The sequence below is a fragment of the Hermetia illucens genome, chromosome 3, assembly GCF_905115235.1.
Source record: "Hermetia illucens chromosome 3, iHerIll2.2.curated.20191125, whole genome shotgun sequence".
NCBI classification, from domain to species: domain Eukaryota; kingdom Metazoa; phylum Arthropoda; class Insecta; order Diptera; family Stratiomyidae; genus Hermetia; species Hermetia illucens.
The window spans coordinates 88,717,919-88,738,283 of NC_051851.1; the positions used below are offsets into that span (position 1 = coordinate 88,717,919).

Here is a 20,365-nt window from a genome sequence, read left to right on the forward strand (position 1 = left end):
AATACTCTTTTACAATAGCTTTTCACAAATAGCATTGAGTTTCTTTGGATTCATTTCAACACTTTCTGTTATTAGAGTTGTTTGGTTTATGTTTTACAATTTTCTTTTACTATTTAGATTGATATTTTATGTAGACAAATTTCGGCTTTGCAAACACAGCTCGACTCAAAGAAACAAGATTTCTCTGAGTATGTAGCTAAGGAGTTACAGCTATTACAAGATTTCGGCAAGTTGGATGAGGTAGACTATTTATTTAATTTTCTTTATATTAGTTTTATGCTTCCATAATATTGCTTTATACAAGAAAGTATACGATTATATCGCGTTCAGTTAGTCTATTTACAAATATTACAATTATATATAATAATATGCTGGTGTTGAGCTAGCTGTAACACCTGTAAGGCCTTTCATGATGCGATATACTGCAGCGGAATCACTACTATTTGCGGCAGCTTCTGGTTGTCAGAGCAACGTAATGGTGATAAAGATAAAGACATTTTTGACGACGGCCTAATGTTTAACCCCTATTCTATGGGCGATTGTCCCGAGTTTGTGCTGTTTGCGGAACAAGAAAGTTTTCCCACCGCTGGGAAATTGGGTGCCGGCGTTCTTCACTCTTGTGAGTTGACGCTCTTCTCCCTTGCGAGTTGACGCAGTAATGAGATGAGATGAGAGAGATCAGAATTTTAGAGCGTGGAAATAGAATTTTTGTGAAGTTTTCTATATCTCGATCTCTAATTCTTCATCGATCTCTAATTCTTCCTATCTTTAATCGGACAATAGGACATTTTCTTGTTTGTTCGAAATTAAGTTACTTTACGACTAGAATTTGTTTATGACAAAACCTTTGTTGTTATGTTATGGCTTCGAGCGAAGATTGAAGTTACAAAATGCAGAATAGGATCAAAAACGCATATCTTAAAGTCTTTGAACCACTTCTTGCTTGGAACTTGAGGAAAGGTGATAAAGAAGAATAGGCAGTTATTTTTTTTTCTTGAGGGATGCTGGTATTCACGAATCCAATCCTTCCAGATTGTTTGGTTTAAAGTATCCAACGTAATGGCCCTGTCAAGTCCGAAGCTTATGTTTGTAGGCGTACCATGATTGGCTTACATAGATATAATCCGTTTCCTTTTCTTGGGTAGTACTTGCTCTTCGGTTTCGATCGCCTCTTGATCTTCGTCTCCAGTTGATGTTTGAACATCTGTAACCCGGACTATCTCATGATTCGTCCAAGAAGCCATTGAAGAAATGGAGTGCTATCCTCCTTGATAACCACCATTGTGCCAGGTTCAATGTTTGGCTATTGATTTTTCCACTTATACCGATATTGAAGTTCATTCAAATAATCCTCTTCCAAAATTCACGCTTTGGTTTATCAACGTCCACCTCGTTACTAAACTTACTTTGAGTGGGGGAGGAGCTCCGATATCAATTTGAGCTGTCATTCCGTCAGAAGACAGCGATATTGGTGTTGAATTTAAGGATCTTTCCGAATTCCATCATGACTGTTTCCAGCTCTTCATAAGGGAGTGATGCAATTGCTACTGTCTTTAATAGATAGATGTTTCACTGACTTAACTGCCGCTTCTCAGAGTTCTCCAAAGTGAGGAGTTCTAGGGGGAATAAAATTGACTTTTATTCGCTTGGTATTGGAAGTGTTGAATATAGCTTTTTAGCCAGAAGTAGAGTAAATTGTGGATTTCAGATCGGAGAGTTGATGATTGGTACTGACAAAGTTGGTGATGTTTTCACAATATAGGTTTTTGCGGTGGGCGCTCCGTTCAATAAATCGTTTTAAAGCCCCAATAAATGTTTCTGTTGTCAGATTGCGTCCTATTTCTTAAAGAATGTTATGAAGGAAGAGAATACTACAACCGATGCCTTTTGTGGTTTCTTTCCACGTATCTTGTAGTATATCCATAAAGGACCGCAGAAATCAACCACTGAATTCACAAATGGTTGGGCTGATTGAACTTTCCCATCATTTGAGTGAGCACTCTTGGCCTGAACTTGTAACACCTTACACAATGTTGGATGATTTATCTAGCCATGGATTTACCTGATTTGCCAAAATCGTTGCCGGGTTATTGGTAGCAATGTTTGTGGCCCAAAGTGGAAGTTATCATCATGAACCATCAGCATAAAGAGTTTAGTCTATGGATCATTGTACGGAAGCAGTGGAAGCACCATCTGATGTTTAGCATCATAAGACAAATTTGAAGTGCTCAGGCGGTTTTCTAGTCAAATTATTCCTTTAGCGTCTACAAAGGGAACCAGGCAGCTCAGGACATTTAATTTGGCAACTTCACCGTGTTGTCTTAATTCCTCCTTGAAGTCTGATTTTTCCATTTCCTTCACTATTACTATTAGTTTATTATCCTTGTGGTTGATAAATCGAAGTGAATATGCAATTATATGTTGCAACGTCCTAAAGGAGTTTCCACGCTTAACCTTATATGCAAAGTCCTCTACTTCAATCTCTGTTGCCACTATCGCCGCTTGTTGCTTCTGTTCTTTCTCTTCTGAGTTTAGCCTGACTAGTGCGGAGGGACCATACGCGTTCATTTCCGTATAAGAAAAATAGTCCAAAAAACCACAGGTTGCATGGTGTTCGATTCCTTGGAGCTAGCCCTCTTGAGACAATATCTGCTGGATTTTCGGTTGATCTTACATGCGTCCAATGTTCGGTAAGTGATAATTTCTGAATTTACCCACTCTGTTGGCAACACAGGTTCGAAAAGATGATGACGAAGAATTGATCCAGAACAGAATTATCTTACTATCAGTACAGGTCTTAATTCTGGCTGTTAATTGTACACTCAACACCGCAGCACATAATGCCAGTCGTGGTACTGTTTGTTTTTTAAGTGGAGCTACTCGAGATTTTACACAAAGCAATCTAACGATGACTCTCCTGTCAAGCATTGCTGAGCGAGTGTAAACTGCTGCTTCATATGCCTTCTCGGAAGCGTCAGCAAAGGAATGAATTTGTATCATTTTCGGCTTTTCTACGCAGAAAATATGCCGCGGGAACTGCAAATCTCTAAGTCCAGATTATTCCGAAATATTGTTCAAGTTATTTGTAGTTCCACAAAGAGTGACTCGTTCGAAGATATTTTTTATTGCTGCAACTGCTGGACAAATATTTTCGCTGTAATAAAGATTAGATTCAAATATTCGTGCCAAGTCTGAATTCCTTCGTTATTGCTCCAACAGCATTCAAATTGCTCTTAACACAAAATTGGTCAGTCTTCGGTGCCAGTCCTAGGGCCCTGCCTGATTTGGAAGCTTCATTGTCAAGGTCCAGATTCACTTCTTGATCCTCGGGTGGTATACTGTTAAGTAGTTGGGAATGGTTCGCGCACCATTTCTGCAATTTGAACCCATCCGATAATAATACTGTGGATAATTAACGGATAAACAGTGTCCGGCTCGAGTGCCATATGCGATAGTATTTTAGCGGCTGGCTGGGGTCATCCCTCCAAATAATGAGTTGGTACATTCTGTCCTCTGGATGTATTAATATCTGCATATACATCTTTTGGATATCAGTAGTGAACTCTAACTTCGGCAGATGGAAACGTAGAAGAATAGTGAGTAATTTGGTTTAACCGGTCAATAGACCGACCGACATAATATCGTTTAGCGAAATTCCAGTTGATGCTTTCGCGGAAGCATCAAAAATACACGGAGCTTAGTAGTGCTGCTATCAGGTTTTAGTATACAATTGTGGGGGATGAAGTAGTGTGTTTATAATAAGTTGTTAGGATTGATTCTTGTCATATGGCCCAATGATCAATTTCTTCATCTGTATGCCTTTACCGTAGTACTTTTTTGCCAATCGTCTTTCAAAAGCTAAAAATCTAATGATGGTAATGTCTTGAATCGCCAATAGTGAATAGGTTATCAACAAATGGCAATTTGATTATGAGTTAATCTTCACTACTTCTTAAGGTGTGTTGAGCGAAATGAGCTTCGCAACGTTTTTGAAAACTCCGCACGCTACATGGTCTGTTTCCCTTTGATTAACCTTACCGGAAATCATTCAATCAAATACGGTATTTGAAGAATAGGTGAGTTGGCGGCTTGCTTAATCTGGCCCTCTGCTAACTGCCGGTGGAAGAATTCCACTCCTAGTGATATATCAGTTCTTTGTGAACGATTGAAGTCAGCGTCAGCCAGCGGCACGTTTTCCGATATTCTCCATAATGAGATATGCAATTATTTCGCCGGTTACATGGATACAATATGGGTCGTTGCGGTGGTGTGCTTTCCTTTAAACTTTGCGTATGCCTTCTATCCAACCACCAAATTGAACTGAGAGCCTGAGCTCAAAATGGCTCTGGGCTCCACAATCTGTCTGTTATTAGCAAAAATTTCGATCTTGGTTGTGCTTAACAAAACATAACCTTGGCGTTTCAGATGGTTTGAGGTTGATGTCAGCGTTATTGACGATTTTTTGGCTTTTGGATTAAGTAAGAACATGCTTCTTTACTTCCTTGATTTTCGATGACATCAAAATATCTTGCTGATCGTTAGTCGATTAATCCATTTTGGTGCAGAATGGCACATTGTACATTTATAGGCGCCTTTTTGATTTGCTACCACCGAAGGTAATGATTTTGGAGTTCCTTGCTTGTTTTTCTGACTGACTGTTTGCAAGCGATTCTCCGAAAATTTTAAAAATGACTGAATCGTTTGGATTTCTTGCGGATTGGTCAATAACTACTCGCTGAGAATGTGGCTCTGGCGATTCAGTTTTTTTACCAACAGCTGTAGAAGTAATGGCCTCCATGTCGAAGTGTCCACACCTAAATTCTTAAGCTCTAGTAAACTCTCGTGCGTTGTGTCGCGGAAGTTTTTCACAGCTGTAGCTGCTGTGCTATCAGCCGATAGATTTGGCTGTCCTAGTATTTTTTGAATTAGGACTGATGATATCACTCTCCTGTTATTGTATCTGTTTTTCAATATTTTCTAGGCTGTAGCATAGTTGTCCTCAGTTAGTAACAAATGCCTTGCCTCCATTTCAAATAATCACCATGGCGATTCTCGGAGGGTTTATTGGCGAAGAAACACCTGAAACTTCAAGTTCAATATATTTTCTATGTCGTATCCCGTTGTCTCGGGATCTTCACATTACTCAAGCCTAATGGCTTCTTGCCTCCTCCTTAAACCATCGACATCGAATTTTTGTGCAGCTGTCGAGACATTACTGGTTATTATTAAAGAACTCCCACGTGACCCTCCAGTTCTATGTCGAACGTTGAGAGTGCTCTTTCGAATATGTTTTGATACTAGTATACCAAGAGGAATATTTGATTATAACAATCCATCTTGAAGTATTCATGGTACATCGGTACATTTTCTAACGACCGAATCTCGTTGTCTGTTTTCGTAATATGCTCTGGACAACTTCTGTTCCGAAGAATCCTCGGAATTTGAAATGATTTTCTGAATTTCTTTTCCAGTGGCTATTCAAATTGAAGTAAGTTTCCCGATGGGCGTTCTTATTAGGAATCACATTGGCATATGATATGAAACAAGCATTATAATTTCTTGGGAAAGCCTTCACAGTGGAACTGATCAAGTTTTCAAACACTTTAACTTTAACCTGTTGCTACAATTGTACAGTTTATTTTATTGAAATTCAGTCGGGGACCATTCGGCATGAGACAATTATTCCATTTTTGAACAAGTTGCTCAAGATCAAATTTATTATGAGACGCTTGGAAAATATCATCTACAAAGAGCAGTGTGTAGGGTTCTGGACCTTCGATGTCAGATTGTATTCTACCCTTCTCAACAACGTGATTGAATAAATAATTTTTTTTTTTGGCGATTTTATTCGTTTGATTGGCAATGCTTGGGGGGGTGAAACATAAGCAAATTCTTTCGTTGAAGTCTGCTTGAAGTACATATTTAAATTTCCGTAAATATCCTCAGATTTGAAATAGAAATTATTTTGTGTAAGTAGAATAAAAGCTAACAGATAATAAAATCGCAGTATACTTTCTTGTGCCACATTTCTTCTGTTCCGAAGATAAAATAATAACATATTTTATTCCTTTAGTTACAAATCAAGATTACTGAGAGCACCCCACTCTCAGATGATATTCTGCTGCAAGTATCTGATTCCTTGGATTCCCGTTCTGGACAAGTTATCCGAGATACTGTCAAGCGAAACGTAAGTCATCATATACTATTTTTTACAATAGCATTTTGATTATATGTATTTCAGAGAGAGGAGATAAAGAAACTCGAAGAAAAAATTCTGGAGAAAGGAGTTGTGTTGAATGTGAGCACTGAACGCATTGCTCAACTTGATGAGAATCTTTCGACGCTGAATAAACAACTAGATGAGTTGGCCAATCCAGAATTAGACGAATTACGGAAGAGGAAAAAAACGTGAGTGAATATATTCTTTTTATTTCAAGTCAGAATGAAGGAAATAATAACAGTGTTGCTTACAAGCACCATACACTACGCAATCACCTTTTTGCAATGCTGGTATATATAGAATTACGTAATATTGAGCAGTTTGTGCTCACGAGACGCTGTGTTACGTGTTTATATGGTTGGTCTGTCAGTGGGGCCTGGATCAAGTTTTAAATTTCGACAAATGAAACAATAAAAAAGAACATCCATAGCAAAATTTAATCTACGCTTGCGATTTGGAAAGTTTCTAGACTGAGTGCCAATCGATTAATTTTTGCACGGATTAAAGACCAGGGAAATTGTGTGACGAAATCATTTCGAAAAAATCCACAAACTACCAAGAAAGGCTACGAAGTCGTAAATGCGCTCGAGGCGACATGTTATACATGACATCGTATACGATGGATGCGGTTCGAACGAATGACATGCTTAACATTCGAGGAACATACGTACTACTATCCACTACTTCACTGAAAAGTAATCGCTCCACAGGTAATCGTTATTTCCGTTCACCCTAAGGTACGCAGCGCATAAAAAAACCCTCATCAAAAGCAAATATGCGAAAAAACCAACTAAACTGCTACGGTTGCGGAGGAAAACATATGCTACGTCATTGCCGTACCGAGATAGGAAGCGCAATTAATGTAAAAAAAAAACAGATGCCTGCAGAAGAAGTAGATACGCTTTTGTTTCTAAATCGACTTTCAAAAATCAATGGAATATACAAGCGTGACAAGAAGATGGACGGTAACCACGTATCAATGGAACTCGATACTGGAGTGCCTTCAGTTGTTTTTAGTAAAAGAAATACTTCCTGCAAGGAAGTGAATTACTTGGAGGAAACTGATTGTCAATTCTTCAGTTATCCATGACGTTCCGTCAAATATAGTGGACAGTTGTCAGCCGACGTTTCACGCAAAGATTTCTAATCGTTTAGCTGCTTTGCCAACGTAATAAATGGAACAAGATTTCTTAAAATAACGGAGATCTCTTTTGTGTTCTCCATCGTCGACATCGTCTCAATCAGCAGCTAATAAAGTACAAATTGATTTGTAGTGAGTTAACAGGGAAACTTATCGGACCACCTGTTAAAATGCATTTAAAATCAGGCCCAATTTTAACACGTGCACAAGAAACTTCTATCGTTCTATCGACAAAACTACGAACAATTGATAATTACAAGCCAATTCCGGGCTTATCCGCGGGTAAAATTTTCCTGCCACCCCGATATCATCTATGCATACAAACTACATACATTTGCCAGTCGATCAAGAGTTCATTAAATATATCAACACACGGATTAATTCGTCCTACTTGAGCAATATATGGTGTACCCAATACCTTAGCGATATAGCAATATTAATTGGGATGGAATGCGGCATCACTATATTCATTACCACTATTATTAGCTGTAGACGCTGCATACGCATTCCAAATGATAACAAAGACAGAAATATCTGCAAATAGACGAGTAAGCCCTCGCTGCTACGTGGGCTTTACCAATATTTTTCCATTTATGCAAGGGAATTCTCTGATTAGGATCACTGGCACAAATTTTACATGCAGAAAAGTCCCTGTCTGTATTTCGCATCAGCTCTAAGGCAAGTTATGCTCCGAAGTATCCGAAGTAGTGGAAGATCTTAAAACTCAAGGGCTCTTGGCCATTGATTAAAAACAAGTCGGGAAACCACCAAAGGTTCTGTTTATTTCTTATATAAAAATATTTGAGTGGACATTTGTCTCATTAGTACGTAGCACGTAATATTTGCATAGATTATGATGGAATAACCACTTTCGCGTGATATTTACAGTCATCATCATCATCATCGGCGCAACAACCCGTATCCGGTCTAGGCCTACCTTAATAAGGAATTCCAGACACCCTGGTTTTGCGCCGAAGTCCATCAATTCGATATCCCTAAAAGCTGTCTGGTGTCCTGACCTACGCCATCGCTCCATATCAGGCAGGGTCTGCCTCGTCTTCTTTTTCTACAATCGATATTGCCCTTATAGACCGGGCTGGATCATACTCATCCATACGGATTAAGTGACCCGCCCACCGTAACCTATTGAGCCGGATTTTATCCAAAATCCGACGGTCATGGTATTGCTCATAGATTTCGTCATTATGTAGGCTACGGAATTTTCCATTCTCATGTAGGGAGCCAAAAGTTCGCAATTTCTCTTGCTAAGAACTCAAGTCTCCGACGAATACATGAGGACTGGGAAGATCATTGTCTGGTACAGTAAGAGCTTTGACCCTATGGTGAGACGTTTCGAGCGGAACAGTTTTTGTAAGCTGAAATAGGCTCTTTTGGCTGCCAATAACCGTGCGCGGATTTCATCGTCATAGCTGTTATCGGTTGTGATTTTCGACCCTAGGTAGGAGAAATTTTCAACGGCCTCAAAGTTGTAGTCTCCTATCTTCATTGTTTTCGTTTGACCAGTGCGATTCGATGTTGTTCGTTCTTTTGGTTTTGGCGCTGACGTTGGCACCATCTACTTCGTCTTGCCTTCATTAATATGCAACTCAAGATCTCGCGCCGCCCGCTCGATCTGGATGAAGGTAGACTACATCTCGGGTTGTTCTTCCCATGATGTTGATATCGTCAGCATAGCCCAGTAGTTGGGCGGATTTGAAGAGGATGGTGCCTCTTGCATTTACATCGGCATCGCCAATCACTATTTCCAGGGCCAGGTTGAAGAGGACGCATGATAGGGCATCCCCTTGTCGTAAACCGTTGTAGATATTGAATAGTCTTGAGAGTGATCCTGCTGCTTTTATCTGGCCTCACACATTGGTCAGGGTCAGAGTAGTCAGTCTTATCAATTTCTTTGGGATACCGAAAGTTTTACCCTTTCTATGCTTCGTCTGTCGTCTGTCGTCGGCGGCTTCAAAGTCAATGAAAAAATGGTGCAACTGATGTCCAAGTTCCGATAGTTTCTCCATCACTTGCCACAGTGAGAAAATTTGATCTGTTGCTTATTGGCCTGGAGTGAAACCTAAAGTATGGGCCAATGATGTTCTGGGCGTATGGTGCTATCCCGCCTAGCAAGATAGCGGAGAATATCTTATAGATGATACTGACCATCGTGATAACTCTATAATTACTGCATTGCGTGATATCTTCCTTTTTATGTATGGGACAGATAATGCCTCGTTATCAGTCGTCAGGCATTGATTCGCTGTCCCACACCTTGAGCATCAGTTGATGAACCACTTGGTGTAATTGGTCGCCTCCATATTTAACCAATGCGACTGTAATTCCATCGGCCCCTGGCGACTTATGGTTTTTAAGTCGGTGGATTGCACGGACTTATTCTTCTATGCTTGGTGGTGGCAGCATTCTTCCGTTCAGTCGTTATTTTACATTCATCGTTGAACCAGCCGTTCCGACTTTTCTTACGGCTGGGGCCAATTATGGTTGTAGCCGTATCAATGATAACGTTCTTCAGATGTTTGTGAAAATCATTTGTTGATGCTAGATCTCCAGGACATTTGTTAGCTGCGGTTATTGCGGCATCTATTTCCCCTTATAGGTGTTATTCAGGGCTGTGTTGTGGATGGATTTAGTATTTACTCTCACCCGATTGTCAGAGAGGATTGTATGTGGTGTCGTAATTCGAGCTCGGAGCACTATGCCAATGAGATAGTGATCCGAGTCTATATTGGCCCCCCTATATGTTTTGACATTCATCAAGGCTGGGAGGTGGCGGCGTTCAATCAGCACGTGGTCAGTTTGGTTGAAAGTGGTCCCGTCTGGAGAGGCCCACATATGTTTGTGGACCGCTTTCCGCGCAAACCAGGTACTTCCAACAACCATTTCGTGTGATACCGCTAACTGGATAATGGGCAATCCGTTATCATTGGTATCCTTATGTAAGCTATGGGAGCCGACGTATCGCCTGAATATGGGCTCCGCCGCTACCTGACTATTGAAATCTCTAAGATTTTGATATAATACTTGGGACAGGCTTCGAGGGTCCGCTCAACTGCCTCGTAGAAGCTATCCTTCTCCGACTCTGCAGTCTCTTCTGTAGGGGTGTGAACGTTTATGAGGCTTATATTTCTAAACTTGCCTCACAAACGCAGAGTGCATAGCCTTTCGCTTATATTTTCAAAGCCGATAACAGCAGGTTTCGTTTTTTGGCTGACTAAGAAAGCTACTTCCAGCACATGCTAGCTGCTCAGCAACATTCGGTCTATACAGGGAGTGCACGTCCCATGAGAAAATGCGCAAATCGTTTTCGCAATGTCGTTGCCAGGTTCGTCGTTGTAAAATCCTTCCTGTCTGAGGCTCCTTCCGTGGCTTCGTAACATCGGTTTTTCGTATAGGGTTGTCCCTCCAGTCCCCCCAACCTGGAGGGCCAGTTAGTACATTTTGTCCGGTTTTTAGACGCGGGGACCCACCTTCATCCTTCTCCGTCTGCAGTTTTTCATGAAAAAAGAACTCCCAGCGATCACCACGTGAAGGTGGAGATAGGGTTTGGTAGTAGAGCTGTTGGTGTTATTTCAGCAGCCGTTTCTCAAGTTTTATGCTCCGTCGTGGGTATTAATACACGTTTCGCCCTGAACCGAAGATTTTGACCTTTATATCTTTGTTAGTAACAGCGCGATTTCCATCAAATTTAATAGAATCATGTTCTATGTTATAGCCTACATTGCTGCTTCGTGATTCTAGGTTGAATTTAAGGGGGTTTTACAGTCAATTATCAAAAGTTATGATAATTATAGCAATATACAATTGTTAACTTTATTTGAATAGATATCGGTATGGAGGGTATTTTGGAGCCTAGGTGCCATATAGTGGTAGGCTCTTGATTTGGTGGGTAGTTTCTGAGAATGGGTTCGTGAAAGAAATTATCACCTTTGATCACCTCACATCAATCCCCACCTTTTCGACAAATGTCGAAACTAAGACCGCAATCGGGAGCTATTAATCGATACATTTTATTTGATATCCCACATGACTATATTTGATGAAAAAAATATTTATACCCCCCTTATGTATAAATTCGACGTATTATGGTGCAACTCACTGTATGCATGATTGTTCTCAGTTTCCACCTTTCCACCAAATTTGGTGTCAACAGCTATAACCGTTTCCTAGAAAAATGCGTGTAACAAACAGACAAGCAGCAAACCGTTTTCAATAAGGTTTTGTTTTACAATAGTATTGTAGTAATAAAGGACAAGTATGTCCTTTGTTACTACACTTGGTAATTTTAGGAGGGGTTCTCAGTCAATTTCTAAAAAAATAAACTTATGGTATTAACTTTATTTTCATCGGTATCGATACCGGTGAATCATGGAGAATATTTTGAGGTCTAGATACCATGTACATGGACTACCATATTTTTTTTCAGATATTTTGGTTGAGTAGATTCTGAAAACGGGTCATTGAAGTAACCGACCCTTTTCTGACCTCCACACTCCTCCCCTTTGCAATCAATGTCAAAACTAATATCGTCTTCGAAAAGTACTGATTGAGGCCTTTCATTTCATACCCCACACGACTATACTCCGTGAAAAAAAATCTACACTCCCTTTTACATCTCTCCCTCCCTTAAACTCAATGAGAACTATGTTACTCCCTGAATGCAATGGAATTCACAGATCCCATCTTTCTACCAAATTTTGTGCCAATAGGAGTAACCGTTTCTGTGATATAAGGTGTAAAAGAAACCTCAAAAATCTAGCAGTCTAATAATATTTCAAAGACAGGCAAATGGTTTCCCGATCAGGGAAAAATTAAAATAGATTTATTAGACCCATCAGTAACTAGTAATTGGTGCAGCAATCCATATTGGATCAGGGCTTTGGAGTGTGTTAGAGTACTTCATACAAGACCGTAACGGTACACTACAGTACACTGTAGGAGCTAATGTAGTCAGCATTACGCTCGCCCGAGGTAAAGAAGGAGGGTTGGAGCAACGTACTTTGTACTATCCTCAGTAAAACAAAAAAAAAATGCTGAGATCAGGGAAAGAGATAAAGTATAGTTGGAGTTATTCCACTATGCAAAACCCTACCTGATCTCTCTTGGTGATAGGTCCTGCGACAGGCCGACCAATCAAATGGAACCGATGTCGTTAGAAACAACATGATCGGATCGAGTAACAAGCCTCGAAAAATACTAGAGCGTCCACTTTAGTCGATGCGGCAGGTCGGGCCCCGGCCCTGTCGAGAAATAGGCAATGGTTCTTGATGCATGGATGACGTCAGGACGTAAGTAAGTTAGTCCGAACAAAACAAATACGTGTCCGCATTGCTAAATGTTGGAAAGACCGAGAAACTCGCAAGAGCCCTTCGGAAAAGGCGCATTGATATCTGCGCTCTGCAAGAAACTCGATGTTTTGGTGTCAGAAGTTGCGTCTTAGAACGCGAACGCTGTAAAAATGATTATAAACATCTCTATTTGGACATCCATGACCTTGTAATTATGAATACATGGTTTATCAAACGATTGTCTCATCTTCCTCCATTTCATAGTCGGAAAAGTAAAACGCAAATGGACTATATTCTCATAAAACACAGTCATTTTACCACCGTCACTGATTGCAAAGCCGTTCCCTATGAGAACATCGTACCTCTACACTGGCCAGCGGCGCACTAAATGGTGGCGATTTCGTGAGAAGAAAGAAGAAATGATCTCACTAACACGATTACCAACCATTACGAATGTGGAAGAATCGTGGAACCAAACCGGCCTCTCTCTCGACACCTGTCAGCGTAACTCAAGTCGAGGAAGCAATAGAACGAATGAAATCGGGGAAAGCAACAAGATCTGACGAGATCGCATCTGAGCTCTATAAAGTAAAGAGTTGGGACCCAACACTGTGGCTCAGTGATAAAGAATTCATTGAGCAGGGGTTGGGCCCCAACTATTCGCTTTCTAGAGCTTAGATCCGATGTCATCAGGTCTTGTTGCCTTCCCTGATTTCATTCGTCGGGCTATTCAAGAAGGTAGAACACCATCTGACTGCCAAGAAAGTATCACAGTTCCAATATGGAAAACGAAAGGTAATCCAGCAGAATGTTCAAATTACCGTCCAATCCGGTTACTTTCCCATACCATAAATATTTTTGAAAGCATTCTCGACAACCGTATTCGCGAAATCGTTGAAATGACCGTGTCATGAACTGTGGAAGTACTGTCGCAATACGCACTACGCGGTTACTCATGGAGAAATCCAGTGAGAAATATCACCCTTTTCACATTGCATTTCTGGATTTAGAGAAAGCATTTGACCGTGTGCTACCCCAACTGATCTGGCATGTTCTACAAAAACACTTAGTGCTAAAAGAACTCGTGTGTTGGGTTCAATTGCTCGACCATGATCCGAAAAGTAAAGTTGGAAGTGTGCCGAGTGTATCAAAACCACTCAGTGGTTCTCTGTTGGTGTTCATCAAGGAAGCGCCCTCTCACCACTCCTTTTTGTTCTTGTTACGGACACTGTCGCACTGGACATCGAACGTCCAGCGTCATATACCTTAGTTTATGCAGATAATGTTTTCCTAGCGTCTAATAGCAAAATGATCTCGACCAACTTGTCCAAAAATAGAATGATCCCCTCATGGAACACGGTCTCAGATTGAATCTAAATAGAACTGAATTTTTGACGACCGATCCTCATGAAAAAGGCACAATAACAGTCAGCGGTAGTGACCTGCTCAGAACTGAGCAATTTAAATATCTTGGGTCAATGCTACCAGCCAATGGGGAACTGCGTTATCAAATTGCTCCACGCGTTAACGCAATGATTGAAGTGGTATTCCAAAACCGATTTTCTTTGTGATCGACGTATCAACGATCGTCTCAAAGCTAAAATCTACTGCAATGTCTTCCGTCCTGTCGCGCTGATTCTGAGTGTTGGCCGACTAAAAAAGACAATGAACGGCGTGTTGCGGCAATGGAGATGAAAATATTGCGTTGGACTAATGGCGGGACACGTTTTGATTACATTGGAAATGAGGTTATCCGGGATCGATGTAGGGTTATATCGATCGTGCAAAAATTGCGAGAGAGGTGTCTTCGATGGTATGGTCACGCAATTCATGCTAACGAGAATTCACTTTCCAAGATTGTTCTGAACATCGAAGTCAATGGTAAACGACTAAAAGGCCGGCCGGATGAAATCGATCACGATGAGCCGACCCCGCTTGTGAGCATTACGAAGCCTTGACACAAAACGCGTAGATCGTAATACAGTGCCATTCTTGCTTAACTTTGAAAATCAGCTGATCCCTATTTTTTTGTTTAGGGTGTTTGAAGACTGACTCCTGGATCGTAGACCAAATATTTTCAATTGAATTCATACCTAGCGAATTTCCAGGTTAATCAGTCCACACTTCTCTGAAGTAGTTTTTCCCATTGTAATGCTTGCTTTCGAACTGTGACATTTAGCGCTATCTAGCATTTAAATGGGCACCAATTGTCCAAAATATTGATTCCTATTTTTACAGTAAACCGTATAAATAGGCAGAATGGCTTCTCTATAGTAGTCTCCATTAACTATAGATTCGACAATGATGATTTGTTTTCATGTTTTCATGTCATTCATGTTTCACCCAGCAATCATTATTTTGAAGCCTTATATTGGTCTTTGCGCTGTATCTAGTGATTTCAGATTACCTGTTCTTATTCGCTTATTTTGTCTGTTAACGGCACCACAATCGACTCATCTGTGAGCAGTATGCGACTGCGTTGTTTGTAGCTTAACCTGTTATCTGCGGCAAATCCTTATAAGCAGAGCATAAATTTTTTTTGGTTAGCAATATTTTTTGTCACTTAGTAAGGGCTTAATGGGTCTCACAAATGCATGTCGGCCCCAAGAACGGGTTTTGATATATCTGAGAACAGTCGGTCGACTCACTTTTTTATTCTGGTTAGTATCATTTTTGGCTGCATTCAACCGTTTCGTTATGGTTCCTGTTCCTACACCTACAGTACGCTTAGCCATGTATTTTTTTTCATTTCTTGTGTTAATACAGTCGGCCAACCGGTTGATCTGACACGCCCCCATCTTTTTGCCTGACCCATTTAATTACTGTAGTTGTGGATACTTCAAGCGTCCTACTAATCTCGGCATTTGACAAACCGATTTTGCTTAGAGTTTGAATATTTTCACGTATTTGCTCTCTCTAGCTTTATTTACTACAAAAAAATATTAAAAAAAAAAGGGAAAGTAATAAAAACATAAAACAAAAGGAAAACACATTTAGCAAATGGTTGCATTTAAAAAAAAAATTATAAAAAACACGTTCGTAAAAGCCATTCGAAATCGAGTACATGTGCTCGTTACGAAACAATTTTTATTTTTTTTTCACTAGAGAATTTAATATCACTATAATATTATATTCATTGTAATTTTTATAAAAGATTACTCGCCGACTAAATTTAGAAATATACGTTCACTATTTTCCACTAAAACTTTGAACCATAAGTTTGGATTGAAAATTTCGTCAAAACAAACTCAAAATGAACACAGATGATAGCAAAATCGTTACAATTTCATAACAAGTCGGGAAACCAGAAGCTGGACGCTTCAGGTACGAAAGGCTTTGTGTATTTCTTAGTACGTAGCACGGAGTATATCCATGTATTATGTGAGAATATCCACTTCGGATGATATTGACGTTCATAGTCCTCAATTTGCTAAGAAGCGACAATTTTGACGTATTATAACTTTGTTAGTGATAGTGCGATTTCCACCAAACTTGGTGAGATCATGCTCTATGTTATACTCTATATTGTTGTGAAATTTCGTGGTCAGCCAATTACTAAAAATTATAGTAATATACTATTATTAACTATATTTGTGCAGATATCAGTATGGAAGGTATTTCGGAGCTCAGGCACCATATAGTGGCAGTCTCCTGATTTTTTTTTCAGATTTTTCGCTTGGGTAGTTTCTGAGAATGGCCCCCTTAAATGAATGACCACTTTTAACCCCCCGCACTCCCCACCTTTTCAACAAATGTCAAAACTAAGACCGGCTTCGTACTAACCGAGGCCTTTAATTTGATACCCCACATGACTATATTTGATGAAAAAAAAATTTACACCCCCTTTTCACATATATGGGGACCAGTTACTCCTTCAAACCCACTACGAAACTGATTGAGCATCCTTTGACTGTAGCGAACTTTGGATTTCAGGCATCTTGAGTGAAAGTAACTAAAATCAAAGATTGACTATCGCCACCAACCATCCCATGGCATATTGTCATATATATTAATTCCTTTGCCGCATCATTACTGGCAATGAAAAATTGTATATTTTCATCAATATGTAACGAAAACAATGACTCCCTCCTGAAGCCTTTATCAGTCACAGATAATGATTTATCTGAATCTGATTTTGCATGTATGGGGACCCCCCCCCCCCCCCCTTAAATCCGTCGTAAAAGGATGTAACTCACTATATGCGTAAGCGTTCACAGTTCCCCTTTGTACCAAATTTGGTGTCAATCGCTGTAACCGTCTCCGAGAAAACTGCGTGTGGCGGACAGACAGACAGACAGTAAACCGATTTTAATAAGGTTTTGTGTTTACACAAAACCTTAAAAAGGGGAAATCCCCGTCTTACATGTAGCGAAACCCACGGTGCGCATTTCAAACATGCTAAACGTTTATAAATATGTGAACAAAAACTTTAGGATCACCCTGTAGGTATGCAATCAAATAAATATTGCTTATTTAGCTAAGTCAACGCACCGTTCTTTATGCGAAAATCCTTTAATTACTTTATCAAAAAATTGTCCCCTCTTCCCATTTGTATTAGAATATAATTTTTAATGGAAATTAAGGCCTAGACCGGATACCGGTTATTGCGCCGGTGATGATGATAATCCGGGGATGAACTTAGATGTTAAGCTTAAGGGGAAGGAACACATTAGAAAGTTGCAACAAAATATTATCTATAAAATAAAGTACTCATAGAGTTAGTGGATGGAAGTTAAAGCGACACACGCGAAGACAAGTCAAGTGACGATCGCTGTTTTCAATGAACTCTGGTTTGTACGAAGACCCGACCATTGTTGTCTCCAACGGCGGTACTTATTTCACATCGGCAGGATTCAAAATATTTTTAGAAACTAGCGCAGTCCAGTGAACTTTCTGTCCCATACTACTCTGCGCGTCGGAAAATTATGTTACGAAAACAAAAGTTTCAAATGCTACGCGATTTGAAAAATTCGAAAAATCAAATTAAAAACTAAGAGATCTTGAAAATGCAGGCACAGCAAGGGAAAATTTGAATTTCACGATCAAGAGGAAGTAACATACGGTACATCTTCAACCCCTGTCGCATGAGCCGAACTCGCCGCTGCGCAATTCTTCAACGGATACCTAAACCTATGTAAAATGATATATACTTTTTTTTCAGTTTCATTGACATGCAATTTCCAAAAGAATATATCATTCTCACTACAGATTCACCGTTTCTGAATTATTTAGAGTCCCGCATCCATAAAAAAAGATTGTCATTCATTTTTCACTGCATCTTTTTTTCAGATTGAAGCTTAATTTGGAAAAGAATGCACAAAATAACTCAACAGAACAAGGGACATCTGATTCGAATACATTTCATACCGCCGCGTCAGACTGTTCCTTTCGATCGACAATGCTGTCACCACCATCATCATCAGCCGGACCTGTTAATTCTTGTGATAATGTTGTACCTGCTAATAGTTCTTATACTAAGGATAATTTAATGAGCGACAGTGGAGTATGTTTGGATTCTGCCAAGTCACCATTGAGCCCAGTACAAACATCGTCCATTACCGAAACTGGTTACAAATCACCAGGAACTCACGCTGACGACGAATGTACCTCCTGTTCCTCTGGCGAGCTTACACATAACGATGCCTTTCCCCACCAATTTGACAAAATCCATAAATTGGATCAGAAAATTGCTACAGAGAAAGCGATCATTATGCGTAAATTAGAAATTGAGGCGAACAAAAGTGAGCTAGACGAACATATAGCAAAATTGCAGGAATTGAAGAAGCAGCGAATTCAACTCGAAAAAGAATTACAAAGTAATGATTTGTTTTATAGTCGTGGGTTTATCGGCGACAATTCTAAAGATGAATACGAATGCGGGTCGAATAGCAGCGGATCGAAGTCAACACCGCTGAACACATTGAGTCCTATGACCGAGTCGTATCTAACGAGTACAAGATCATCTTGCCCGTCTGTAGATGGATTCCGTAAGCGAAAAATGTCAACCGTGTTTAATTAATAAATTACCACCAGATTATTCCGTTTTTTAGTCGATGAACACTTTGTCAGCATTCCTGGTTTTGTGATTCGGGGAGCCGGTAAACAAACTCACTACGAGTACGAAGTGAAGGTTTGTTTAGAAACGGAGAAACTGACTCTATTACGACGCTACAGCCGCTTCCGACAACTTCATTTAGATATGAAAAGTTGTTACGGCTCTAAGGTAAGACACTTTCAATTTTTTGTACACATTCTTCTTTGCATATCTTGAATATAAATCAATTTATAGGTAGCGTTACTTCCATTCCCCCGACGAGAAATATTTTCGTCCAACAATGAATCCGTAGCGAAACAACGTCGCCGTCTATTGGAGTTGTATCTACGACGTTTATTGGCTGTTTGCTCGAAAATTCCACAGTCACCGATCTACAGTGGTGCGGATGGTCCTGGTATAACGAAATCAAGCCTCGCAAAATTATCGAACTTTTTCCAGAAGGGTCTATTTGAGAATGGAAAACATGGAACGGGTTAAGTAGTTAGGAGTCGAGGGCCTAATATGTGAGAGCACAGCACTTTATGGTTTTCTCTTGACTTTATTGATTCTTAGATTAATTCTAGTATCTTTTGGATAAGTGCATTCAACTTAGTCTGATAATTTTAAAGTATCAATTCTATGAGTTTTATTTTTAATCTGATGCCCTTTCAAAGGCAGTAAGTGTACCCTGCAAAAGTCCAGCCACGTTCAAAGGGTATGCTAAATGTATTTTGGATTTCCATTACTATCTACGAAAAGGCGGACATTGACTTGGGTATTTTATATTTTACTTACTTTGTGCTGGCTCCATCTTCACTACACTTCCTCTACTTGATCTGTGATCGTCTTCCTCACTAGGAAATTATAGCGAGAATGTGTTATTCTTTCATTTCTTTGTAGTTGAAGCAACTACATTGTTTTGTTTTATCTCCATTACACGGTTCTCTTGAGTGTACAGTGTCGTTTTTCTGAGATTAGTAAATTATTGAAGGAAAGATTTTGCTTAAAGTTTTGTTCTAAGGATGTAACATAAAGTAAAGAAATGCGAAGGTCGTAGACATTCATCTTCTAACTTCATTTTCTGAATAAAAAGAAATATAATTTGTTTGTTTTTTGTAACAAATGGTTTAGCGCACAGATTCTCAATTATACGATTAGTATTAGATATGCGTGAATCATCGGTATACGGTACAACTGTCAAAGGCGTACTCTGAAAAGCAAATGCATTTGTATTGAAAAGTTTCGACTTTCCAGGTTCTATTTAGTATCTGATGATCCTGTCAAATTTTTAGGTTTAATAACCCACTTACAGAAATTGATAGTAAATGAAGTATTTCTATTATTGTTACTTGAGAAAAAATCTATTGGGAGAGAATATTTTTTACGTGGTTATGACATAAATGTATTTATTTACAAAAATTTACATTGTATATTTATGACGACAATAAATGAAATTATCGGAGTTGAGTGTTTGTGGATTGAAAAGCGAATAGAACAGGCATACTGCTTCAGAAGATTGGAAGGACCATGGTCATGTTTGTTGGTTGTAAAATAAAAATCTTTGAAATTCAAATTGTCTTAGTGACCGTCATCAACAGCGCAATTATCGGTACCTGCTATCCCGTCTTAGAAAGGAGTATAACTTAGTCCAGATATCCGGCGCC

At 39.6% G+C, this 20,365-nt stretch overlaps 1 protein-coding gene across 2 annotated transcripts in view; it reads left to right on the top strand.

The window, feature by feature from the left end:
• The window catches only part of LOC119651150 (kinesin-like protein Klp98A), a 36,718-nt gene extending 16,555 nt beyond the window's left edge, over nucleotides 1–20,163 (top strand). The window contains exons 8-13 of one of the 2 annotated variants that reach the window (XM_038054555.1): nucleotides 118–240; nucleotides 6,074–6,187; nucleotides 6,242–6,408; nucleotides 17,957–18,654; nucleotides 18,718–18,890; nucleotides 18,957–20,163. In XM_038054555.1, the coding sequence (XP_037910483.1) occupies nucleotides 118–240; nucleotides 6,074–6,187; nucleotides 6,242–6,408; nucleotides 17,957–18,654; nucleotides 18,718–18,890; nucleotides 18,957–19,199 (1,518 nt within the window). In that variant the 3' untranslated portion in view covers nucleotides 19,200–20,163. The remainder of the gene's footprint in view (nucleotides 1–117; nucleotides 241–6,073; nucleotides 6,188–6,241; nucleotides 6,409–17,956; nucleotides 18,655–18,717; nucleotides 18,891–18,956) is intronic. The other variant, XM_038054556.1, reaches the window with a different exon arrangement.
• Nucleotides 20,164–20,365: the final 202 nt, after the last annotated feature.